The 12210-nt window shown below is 43.7% G+C and overlaps 1 protein-coding gene across 5 annotated transcripts in view; it reads right to left on the bottom strand.

Moving 5' to 3' along the window:
* Positions 1 to 12210, bottom strand: part of patj (PATJ crumbs cell polarity complex component) — a 128095-nt gene that overhangs the window by 45287 nt on the left and 70598 nt on the right. For 4 of the 5 annotated variants that reach the window (XM_061738106.1, XM_061738109.1, XM_061738107.1 and 1 more), the window contains exons 21-28: positions 10482 to 10799; positions 9799 to 9892; positions 9660 to 9723; positions 7893 to 7973; positions 7752 to 7823; positions 5443 to 5620; positions 3749 to 3859; positions 2039 to 2098 (exon numbers count right to left, since the gene is read on the bottom strand). In XM_061738106.1, the coding sequence (XP_061594090.1) occupies positions 2039 to 2098; positions 3749 to 3859; positions 5443 to 5620; positions 7752 to 7823; positions 7893 to 7973; positions 9660 to 9723; positions 9799 to 9892; positions 10482 to 10799 (978 nt within the window). The remainder of the gene's footprint in view (positions 1 to 2038; positions 2099 to 3748; positions 3860 to 5442; positions 5621 to 7751; positions 7824 to 7892; positions 7974 to 9659; positions 9724 to 9798; positions 9893 to 10481; positions 10800 to 12210) is intronic. The other variant, XM_061738110.1, reaches the window with a different exon arrangement.

Genomic DNA, 12210 nt, shown 5'->3' with positions numbered 1-12210 from the left:
GGTTCGGTCTTTTCATCTTTGTCACTCTAAATTGTTTGGAGATGGTTTCATGAACACTTTGTGGCGTTTTATAAGACCATTGCTAATGTCTTAGTCTCTTGGCATTGTGTTAACACACACCTGAATGTTCCAGGCCCGCAAACTGCTAAAACGCCTGCTTTTAAAAAAAAAAAAAAAAATTTTATTTTTACCTTTTACTTTTATCTTTATTTTTTATCTTCTTATCTGTTTATCTTTATATGTGCGTTTGGCTTTTGGGGCGTTTGATTTCTAAATGACAGTGTTGTGTTTGTGAGATGGAGATGTCAATATCCCAGAGGGAACCTCCCAAAGGGATTAATAAAGTCGTCTGAATCTGAATCTTTGTTGGATTTGATTTTTAAATAAATAGTAGCACACAGACAAAAAGAACTGAGGTTATGTTTGCTTTAAACTGAGCTGTGAAGAGGCAACATGATGACTTAGAGGTAGGCTGTCACCTCCCAGCAAAAAATGTTCCTGGTTTAAATACCCGTCACCCTGAAATGGCACATGTGGTCATAGATGATGAATTTGCTGATAAACTCAGGTGTGGCTCCTGAACTCTGCTGCTCTATGTTGGACTCTGCTGCCCCATACTGCCCTCTAGTGGACACGACTGGAAACTGTTGCCCTCTGCTGCCCTATACTGCCCTCTACTGGACATGACTGGAAACTGTTGCCCTCTCTGCCCACTCTGCTGCCCTCTACTGGACATGGCTGCCCTCTGCTGGCCTCTGCTGCCCTATACTGCCCTATACTGCCCTATAGACGAATCCGGCGAAACCCGGAAGTTGAGCGGCCGCCATTACTGCGGTGGCGGCTCCGCTCCTCCGCTCCTCCGCTCCAGCCCATAGACATATATACGTATGGATCTATTACTCCGCTCCCTGCCAGGCTCTCTTAATGTATTTGTATCATCGGAAAACTCCTGTCCCGTCACGTGCATTTGTTTTGATAGTGAATGAAGACGGGAGGGACTTTCAAAACTACTTTTCTGTTTCACCAAGTGAACAGACGGAACGCAAAAAAAAGATGTTAAACTGCTGGAAAGGAACTGGAATTTACCTGGATACCTTAAACAAGGAAGCCAGGGAGCGGTATATGGAGAAAATAATGATTATTAACGGTTTGGGTTCATATGAAATCACTACTAAAGAATGAAGCTCCGATGAGGATTTACTGCCGCAGTTCTGCACAACCGACGTCTTACTACATTGTTTAGTGTTTGACAGCTGCTTTGGTAAATGTTTGACTCGCCATGTGTTTCAATAAATTAGTATAATATAACAACATACAGTACATCTTTTTTATTACTCTTACTTCTCTTTTCTTTTTTTTTATGCTGAAGAGGCTCCGATGGCGTGAGCAATATTTTTCTTTTCCTCGTGAGATTATTTTTTTCTTCTGCACCTACAAATAGAGTTGATATTTTTTCCTCAACAAACTAGTTTTATCTGCAGATTGGGGTTATGTATGTATTCTGTATCATCCGGAGCTGAGATAGTTCTGCCCTTCAATTAGAGACCTGTAATTGCGTTTTTTTTCGTCATCGGATGCCAGGCGATCAATAAAATATTCTTGGATACCTAAAATAAAACAAAACATAAACATGTAATATTTAATTGTGCAGACGTGCCTCGTAAGGAGAGGAGGTGGAGAGAGCTATATTACAGTGTTTAATCATACACTCCCTTATCTCCCTATTCCTCTATTCTTTCCTGCTAATCGCTCAAACAAATCATTATTTATAAATTAACATCAGCATTAATTTAAGATACCTTCATTATTTATGGAAGGCCACTGTCTAACATCATCAATCCAGCTATAATGATGCTGTAGAGCGTCAGGTTACAATAACAGCGCTGCGGTGGCAGATTGACACCTGCCACCGCAGCAATGGCGCCGCCGCAAGATGGCGGCGCACACAAACCGGTCGCCGGATTCGTGTATACTGCCCTATACTGCCCTCTCCCGGACTTGGCTTCCCTCAAACATGAACAGTGGCTGCAGGTCTCACCGGAGACTCGGTCCTCTTGGCTTTGTGTTTGCTGTAGCTGGAAGCCATCAGAGACACTGGCTGAAACACACACACACATTTATAAAAATGAATAAATCACAAACTTCGTCTCAAATACCCTTGTTTTATCGGCACAGCTGGAGTTTGTGGTACACCGTGGTACCCTGCGCTCAAAAATCTGTCAAAATGGTTTAGTATGACCTTGGTAGTGACGAAGCCGCTCCGCTTGATGGATTGTCGGACCAGTCAGGTGACACATTAAAGTCGGTCCTTGGTTGGATACGGGTTGCAACATCAGACAACGTCAGATAACGCTGGAAAGCACCCATCATCCAACATCTAGTCAGTGCTACCTTACTATAATTAGACGTCAAGCTAACGTAGTTAAATGTTGGAATACAACATTCCAACCTCACACTAACTTCAGGTGTCCGCTATCGCTGGCAATGATGAACCAATCAGAGAACAGGACGTAGTACGATGCTTAGCTCCGGCACTTTTTATTGGTGGATTTGTGGAAGATGAATGAGTTATTGTTATTGTGAGTTAGTTGAATAAAGTTCGACTTACCAGACTGTTTTCATATGTTTTATCAGGCGCCTTATGTATGGAAATAGACCCACTCATTGATATTATGTCTTATAATGTGGTGCACCTAATGTTCAACCAAAATCAATGGCACTCTTCGGAAACTTGTGGATGACAGGGGATGTGTCCAATTTGTCCAGTTCTTTGTGTCCAGTGAGGACGACAATTTGACAATTTGACTGCAGCATCTTAAACAAATGGTTCAAGTGTGTCAGACATTTTTTAGACATCTAAAAACATCTAAAATAATTAACTAACAGCTGAAAACAGCTCAAAATAGTTAAAACACTGCAAAATAGTTAAAAACAGCTAAAAACAACTCAAAATAGTCATCTAAAAAAAAGGCTAAAAAAATACCTACACAAAAAACATCTATTTGGGTACAATTCCCTAAAAATACCTCAAAACATTTATTTTTTTAAACCAGCAAAAAAAACCTGAAAAAACAATCTAAAAACAACTAAAACATCTAAAAAAACGAAAATGACATCCAAGGTACAAATGCCTCAAAATATATAAATAAAAATGCAAATAATAAATCATCTAAACTGCCTCAAGACATCTGAAAATATCTAAAACAGCTAAAAAAAGTTAAAACATTTAGAAACACAGATTTTTTGAAAACACTGCTAAAAATCAATAAAAACCCCTGATAACATACAACAATATCTAAAAAAAAACATCTAAAAACACCCCAAAACATTTAACGGTGTCTGGAGCGACGATTTCAATGTTTTATGAGAAAAAAGAAAAAAAAGATAAAAACTTTAAAAAAAAACTTCAATTTTATATTTAGGCTATATCACTCAGAATCTAAGGCAGGGGTCTTCAATTCTGGTCTTTGAGGTTCGCTGTCCTCCGTGTTTTAGTTGCTTCCTGACTGTAACACACTTGATTCACATTAATGCTCGTCATCAGCTTGTTGCCATCAAGGTCTGTACAAGTCTGTTATTCACAGACTCATTTGCTTCAAGCTGCGTTAAAGTAGGGAAACATCTAAAACATGCAGGATGCTGGACCTCGAGGAGCCCAACCAAAAACCCTTGCTTTAAGGAAACAGTTGTAAATACATAAATGCACTGTGACTGTGTGTGTAGATGTGTGTGTAGTTTGTATATTCACCCGTGGAGTCACTGACAGACTCTGGACGACGAAGACAACGGGGCTCGGAGCAGACTTGATGGCGCTGACCGCCTCAGCGTGACTGGCAGCTTGCAGGTCCACACCTGATACCTAACACACACACAAACACACACAGCAGGTCATTTGAGGACGGGACAGTAACTGCACAGTAAAAGCAGTTATTTTACTGTCTAGGTAGGGATCCTGAAGCCCCACCTCCAGGCTCTTGAATTAGTCTAAAATTCTGGACCAATTTATCAGTCAGGGTTCAGAATGCATCATAGCACAGAGACAGCACTGGTTCGAGTCACGAATGACCTTCTTATGGCCTTAGATAAGGGACTAGTGTCCATACTGGTTCTACTGGACCTCAGATAAGGGATTAGTGTCTACTGGTTCTACTGCTGCTTTTGACACTGTAGATCAGCATTTTACTGCACAGGTTAGAGCATGTTGTTGGGATTAAAGGGACAGCTCTACGTTGGTTTAAATCATATCTATCTGACTGGTTCCAGTTTGTTCATGTACATGAGGTTTCTTCAGAACAGTCGAGGGTCTGTTATGGTGTTCCGCAGGGTTCAGTGCTAGGGCCAATCTTGTTTAGTTTATACATGCAGCCGTTGGGAAGTAGAATCCAGAACCACAGCATACACTTTGATAACTATGCTGATGATATGCAGCTCTATTTGTCTATGAAGATGAAACAGAACCGTTAGTTAAACTTCAGGCATGTCTTAGGGACATCAAGGACTGGATGTCCAGAAATGTTTTGCCTCTAAATTCAGATAAAACAGGTTATCGTTTTTGTTCCAAACACCTTAGGAAGGGATTAGATGGTGTTGCGATGGCTTCCAGTGCAACTGTGAGAAGCCTCAGTGTTATTTACGATCAGGATTTGAGGTTTAATCAGGATATTAATTAGGTTCGTAAGAAAGCATTTTTCCATCTCCATAATATCGCAATGTTTAGGAAAATCCTCTGACAGAGTGATGCTGAAGAACTAATTCACATGTTTGTATCTTCTAGACTAGATTACTGTAATGTTATTAGTAGGATGTCCAAGTCATTCTCTGAATATCCTCCAGCTGATCATAAATGAAGCAGCGCGAGGGCTGACAGGAATCATTAGGAGAGACCACGTCTCTCTCCAGCGTTAGCTTCACTCCATTGGCTACCAGTAAAACTTGAATCCAACTCAAAATGTTATCACTTGCTTATAAAACCCAAAACGACTTAGCTCCGCGTGAGAGAGAGTGCAGGTTTACTCGTAGTTCCTAGAGTATCCAAATGTAGATTTGGAGGACGGGTCTTCTGCTATCAGGAACCGTTACTATGGAACCAACTTCCAGTTTGGGTTAAGGAGGCTGACACCACCTCCTTCTCTTCTGTGCATGTTTGCAAGTCAGAGCCTCAGGAGCTGCATGCTGACCTGAAACCCCCCCCCCCCACTTATGATCCAGGTCCTGGTCCAGGTTTCTTCCCTCCTAAAGGGGAGTTTTTCTTGCCACTGTTTGGCTTAAGGTTTTTCTCCCACTAGGGGAGTTTTTACCTGCCATTGTTTATATTATGTTTATGTAATAATTGCTCGGGGGTCATTTTCTGGGTCTGTGGAGACAACTTCTGTTGTAAAAGACGCTATATAGATACAATTGAAAATTTAAATTGAACTAATTATTCCAGTACGGAGGACTTACCTCCAGGATCTTGTCCCCGGTCTTCAGGCACTGGGTTTTGTGTGCAGGGCTGTTGGGCAGCACCTGCTTGATGAAGATTCCTTTCAGTTCCTCTCCGTTCCTCAAACGTTTGATGACGTGTTGCCCCCCGACGATACTCAGCCCCAGAGACTGGCCCTCCTCAGGCCACACCTCTACCCTGCAGGACACACCCCTCTGTTACATTACACGGAGTACGTGGTTTCAAAATCATTTCAACACTAAAGAGATGTTTGATGGCAGAAAAGAAATTGAGATCTGCTGGTTTGTTTGGCTGGAACATCAGCACATTGCTGAGTTAGTTAATGGACTAATTAAGTTGAAATACAACCTCATCAGCCATTCTTTCAAAGAATCTTGCAACAATGCCCTCTTCGATGGAGATTGAAAAGACTGACAGTTTGTGGGACGTTGCTATGTGAGCACAGCGTTAGTGTGACGGCAGCGCCACCCGGTGGTCGTTAGAGGAACTGCAGCCATTACACATCTGCATATAAATCCGTTTTAGTGGGGAACCTTCAGGGCCTTCTACGGCTTCAGAGAAGGCTTCAAAAAAAAGAAAAGAAATAATAATAAATGTAATAATAATAATAATAATAATAATAATGATAATAATAATAAAGTATTCAATAAAACATTTTTTTTGTTTCTATCTCATTTTATTTAATACAATATATTTAACAGATTTTCTCTCATCTATATTCTAAAATTAAGTTTACTGTCAAGTTCATGTCCTGAAAACCTGTCATCAGAATGATCTGTCTCTATCAAGGCCCGGTTAGGTGCTCATTTATTGGTTATGACTTCACCAATCTCAGGGAAGGCCAAGCTATGTGTTTTGGTGTGGAGAGTGACAGGTAAATCGACCAATCACGGTTTGATTTCAAGTGGGCGGGAATAAAACAGAAGATCGTAGGCCTTCATGAAGTCCCAACATCAAATCTCTTCAGAGTGGTGAGAGCGGTTGAGAGACGGAGGTAAATGGCGGAAGACGAGAGTGACATGATGATCCGAAGGGGTTGTCACATGACCATTAGTGTCTGTAGCGTCACGGGGTGACATTCTGAGTGAAATCATTTTATATTTCCAGATTTCGGCTTTAGAGTATGTTTATTTAATTTCAACTATGTAGCCTAAATGGTCTCCAGTTTTGTGAAGTTAATGTTGAGAATGTTTCTTGTTGCAGAGAATGTTATTGACGTTATGGTCTATTTGTTTACGTTCTTGTCATCGTCAATTCAATTTGCACTTGTTAAACCCTTTCAATTGATTGTACTGTTGCTTTTTTCTGCGATGATTTCTTTTCGCTCAAGTTTTACACCAAATCTCTAAAGTATGAATGTAAATAGTTTTCAAAATGCATAAGTTTGAAGAATGAATTTGAATTTATAGATGATGATGATAACATGACCAACAAAAAATCAGACAGAAAATAAGCTGTAAAAGATCAAGAAATTAGCAACTATAAGTGACATTTTCACTCAGGAAATGTTCTGAATGTCAAGTTGCAGGAAGGGGGCACGGTGGCGCAGCTGGTAGTGCAGCGGTCTCACAGCAAGAAGGTCCTGGGTTCGATTCCCGCCGGGGGACGCTGTGGGTGCTGAAGTGCGTGTTAGTTCCCCCATGACTTCAGTGCCCACACCATGGGTGGGGTTGGCGAAAGGATCTTTCTGTGTGGAGTTTGCATGTTCTCCCCGTGTTCCCCTGGGTAGCTAGTGTGAGCTACCCTCACAAAAACATGCACACAGTCCTGGGCTATACATGCTCCCTCTGGCCAACCGGGGCGCCAGATGGGGTGGGGAGGATCCGGCCGGAATAACGTGATCCTTCCACGCGCTACGTTCGGCCGGAGAAACCCCACCCTGTCTGGTGAAAAGATGCGGCCTGCTCACTCCTCAGGTTAAGGAGGAGACCTGAGCTCAGTGCAGGGCCCTCCCGGGGTTGGTAGAGGATGGCAATGCCCAGGACTATCAGTAGGTAGGAGCACGGGGTGGTAAAAATGGGAAAAAAACCGGGATAAAAATATTTAAAAAAAAAAAAAAAAAAAGTTGCAGGAAGAATATTCATAAATGTGTAAAACAGTTTTCACAGGCCGCTGATACTTGTATTTAGGTTTGTATTACTTCGGACAAATAAGATTCAGATTAGTCTTACAGACGTCAGATAACATGAAACATCATGAATAGAGATTTTCACTGAAATCTGACCGATTCATGATTTTAATTGTTCAATCACAAACAACAGGGTCAAACCCTGACATTCCCAGGTGGTGATCGTGTGACCCGTCTTACCTGCGAGGCGGCCCCCAGTGGCTGAAGGCGGGCGTCTCCTCCCCCTCCCCCTCTTCTCTCTCGGGCAGATCGCTGCAAACACCAGCAGATGTCAAACCCTTGCAGACGCTCACCGAGCTGCAGGTGAGGCTACTCTCCTACCTGTGGCCTCCTCTCATTGGCAGAAAGGCTCCTCCCTGGCTCCGCCTTTTCCTCCGCGCTGTGTTGGTCATTCTTGCAGATCTCCATTGGAAAAAAACACGAAGAGAAACAATTATTTAACTGTTTTTGGCAGACACAGTCCTGCTGCTGTGACGTTTTGTTGAGGTGAGAAACCTAAAAGGCTGCTTAAGTCAGTCATGAAGCCATCTAGTGGCGCTTTTCCACTAGTACCTACTCAGCCCGACTCGACTCGCCCCGGTTTTGCGCTTCTCCACAAGGGGTCTAACGTGCCGAGTAGATACTTTTCTGTATCTATTCTGCCGATGTTCTAAGCGGCTGAGTCGGCTGTATCTGACATCATCACACTACAGGCCACCGATTGGTCGGGGGGCTGGGCCGTCAACATCTGAGTCCGGAGGCAGAAATCAATTGACTCGTGGCGTCTTGTTCATTTTATTCAACAGAAAATGGCAGCGCAAAAGTCTGTTTGGTGATCCAACTCTGAGGTGCAGATGTTCATAAACCTGGTGGCTGAGGAGAGAATTAAAAAGGGATCTAGACGGGCGATAAGGAACGACCAGATCCACCAGGAGCTCTGTCACTTCATAGCTGCTTGCGGCTCCAGCTGACTTTTCAGCAGCACCGAGACTAAAAAAACTAAAATAAGACTAAAAAAAAAAAAAGCGTTGCCGCTTGAAGCTTCTCTCACTCTCATTTTTTAACTTGTTATCGAACACAAGTCACAGACCCAGCAGCACATCCATCATCTCCTCCAGGTTCTACATCTTTAGTGTTGTTGTCTTCTTCGTTTAGATCACACAATCAAATACGTCACAGCAGCTTCGCTCCAATCACGCCTACTTCTCATCTGGGTATCGAAAAGAAACAAGGACAAGGCGAGTGGAGTCGAATCGAGCCGAGTAGGCACTAGTATAAACGCGCCATAAGAGACACTGAGCCGGACTCGTACTGTGGTGGTTCAACCACAGGAGGGAGCCAAACGACCATCAGACGACCGAGAGGAAGTCAGTCCTCAAAGTCTGCTGTAAACCTGCTGGTTGCTGGTTTAATGCATGCGTGTATAAAACTGTTAAACAGTTGCATAAAGTTTTCAGGTGTAATCAGTCTTGACCTATTAGACAAATTGAAAAAGACGCCGAGTAGAAAAAGATGACAAGATGACAACCTGAAGGACACAGCGATGAGAAGAAATGAAGATGACAGACAAAAAGCAAAGACAACAGCGGGAAGACAACGGTTTGCAAAGATGACAGCATGAAGAGAGAATGATGTGCACAAACACCAACACGAACTGAAAATAATGAGAAGGCACAAAGATGATGAGTAGACGACAAGAAGACAACCTAAAGATGAGAAGATGACGAAGTTGGGAGGACGATGATATGAAGGGAAGTAGAAGACATGATGACGAAAAAAGTGAGAGGACTTTCAGACAACAAACATGACACAAAGAACACGTGAAAAAGAAGGCATGAAAGAGTGAAGAAAAGAATAAGATGACATGATGAGGATGAATGGAGGACTAGAAGACACCGAGAAGACAAAACGAAGAAGATGAAAATGGTGAGAAGACATCACGATGACATATAGATGATGAAGATGTGGACGACTCCACAACAATGACTGCTGCGCCTGAGGACCAAGATCGGCGTGGGAATTCTGGGTAGTCAGACGCGTGAACACACGGGTATTTAACCTCTGAAACCGTTCGTTACAGTGGAAAGGCGGGGGTTAACGGGTACTGACTCGGTGTCGGTGTCCGTCAGGGTCAGCTCCGAGTCGGCTTCACTGTCTCTGAAGTCTGGAATGCCTGAAACACAAACATGGCTGAGGTTCCACCCCTTCACAGCAGGAACTTCAACCCCCAACACAAAGGTTTTCTCACCCAGAACCAGGGATCCTGCAGACACTATACTTTCAAGGTCAGATCTCTGCCCTTCCCCCTCCTCCTCCTCCTCCTCCGCCTCCATAGTCCTCATCTGAAATCAATAATGTCATTTCAGCAATCAGCTCTCAAGATGTCCAAGGCTCTTGTTTTGGTACCGAATCAGATTCCACCCAGGTCCAGAATCTCCAATCCATCGTCATCCATCGCCAACACCTCTATGCAGACGATACTCTACTTTCCATCCCGATCAGATGGTCCTACAGGTTCAACCTCAACAAGTGATACTGATATTTCCTTGTGGATATAAAACACCACCTTCATCTAAAACTCTGCATGTAGACCCACTGCTCCGCCACATCCACAGGAGCCACTTGAGCTGGTTCTCTGGGTCAGGATGTCAGGTGCGTGTTTTTCCTCTCCCACATATTTATAGTGTGGAGTTCCTCAGGGCACCTCTCTTGGGAGACTACTTTTTTCTGCATTTTTATTTAGTGTAGATGATACGACGATTTAATTGGCAAATAAAGATGAAAAGCAGCAGAAATGTGACAAAATCTTCCACTTTTGGAGCTCGTATCTGATTGGTTAGATGTAGTGTTGGTAGCCGCTGGTGACGCTTTTCTCGACCATTAAGTTCACTTTGCTGTATATAAATATTGTTGCTGGAAAATCAAACCCACCTCTTCATCGCTCGGCCCCACACATGGCTCCTCTTCTCCTACAGGCCTGACGGAGGACAAACGCTTCCACTCATCCCACGAGGGAGGTGGCTTCCTGTGGAGGGAGCCCCTCATCTCCTCTTCCCTGTCCTCCGTCTTCACCTCCTCTTCCTCTTCGTCCACGGTCATCTCCCTCACCTCCTCCGCTGGCAGAAGGTCTGATATCACGGAGGATGCATACCGAGGTAGACCTCCATCCAGGATCAGCTCCTTCTCTGCCTCTTCCTCCTCTTCTTTTTCAAAAAGGTCGTCTGGGAGAACGGAGTTGTCACCAAACCCCTGAAATGAAGGACAGAGTTGAGACATGAGAACAGAAAGTAACTCATTCAGACAAGGTGTCAAACATCCGTTGTACAAGTTCATGTTTGTCTCGAAAAGTGAACCATCGGACTGGTGCAACCGGTTCTGAGTTGGCCTGGAAGGTTCTGAGTTGGCCCGGACCAGTCTATGGATGGAAATGACCACATCTCTACTAGTTAAGCTCAAGCTAACTGAATGGTTTGGTCTCAAATCAAACCAGTTTTGGTCTCCATGACTAGATTTTGCAGTCATGACATGATTCATGTAACCCCTGCCTCTCGCCTGAAAATAGCTGGGATAGGCTCTAGCAGATCCCTGTGACCCTGCAAAGGATAAAGCGGGTATAGATAATGGATGGATGGATGACATGATTCATTTTAGGGTTTTGATTTAATCTTGCAGTTGTCAACGGTGGGCTGTCATCTCTTCACCACTTACCTTCGTCTCTACTTCTGCGCTGTGAATAAAGACCCGACAGAACCTAGTACAGTTATCAGAACAAGACATGTCTTTAAATCAGAACTGACGAAGAGCCTGCTGAACCTTGCAGAAGCTTCAGTTCGGGGTTGGTTAGTGGGCATCCTAAAGCCCCTTTAGCTGAAGGCTGCTCGGCAGGACTGACCAGAGCACATCAGCTGGACGGCCTACGGATCATCAGCTTCTAGCTGTTGCAGCAGCTGGATCCTCTGGTCCAGAGATCTTCACCTCAGATCAAGTCTCACTTCTCATGCTCCCACTGCATGTTTGATGAGGCGATCGTGAACGACCTGCCAGGTGCAGGTCTTGGCCATGAGTGTCTGAACGACTGGGAAGCATGGTGGCGGCAGCATCATGATGCAGGGAGGTGGATTTGTGAACTGTCCTCTGATTCCATCGGCTCAGTGAATCATCCATAAAGAGAGTCAGTCATCCAGATCCAGGCATTCCTGAGATATGTCCTTGTATAAACACTTACGAAGAGGTCACCTGAGGCTCTGACCTCACCGTGTTACCTTCATTTTGACATCAGGTGTATTGAAATGGCTGTAGCTTCTCAGATATACTCATCTAAATGAACAGCGTCATTTAAAAACACGCCTCTTTAGGAGCCGTTAGGGTAAAAACGTGACTCGTACAACAACAAAACCACATGAAGAGACTGGGTCTGATGTGTGAAGTCTCCAGAAACCACAGAGAAGGAGATGTCGATGAAATGTTGGCGCCTTCGGCTGCAGAGACTGAAGAGAAAACTGCAGCTGGCACTAAATCTAAAACTTTGAACATTAGCCTTCATTTCAGAGCACATAAAGGTTTCCTCCAACTCCCTAAAGAGCCTTCCTCAGCAGATACTGAGGGGATATCCTGTTCTTAACATTATGATGCAGACATTAGCCCGCACCGGCGAGTATTA

The sequence above is a fragment of the Cololabis saira genome, chromosome 13 (genome assembly GCF_033807715.1).
Source record: "Cololabis saira isolate AMF1-May2022 chromosome 13, fColSai1.1, whole genome shotgun sequence".
In the NCBI taxonomy this organism is placed as follows: domain Eukaryota; kingdom Metazoa; phylum Chordata; class Actinopteri; order Beloniformes; family Belonidae; genus Cololabis; species Cololabis saira.
The sequence above is the reverse complement of the archived record's forward strand: the minus strand, read 5'-3'. Positions and strand labels throughout refer to the sequence as shown.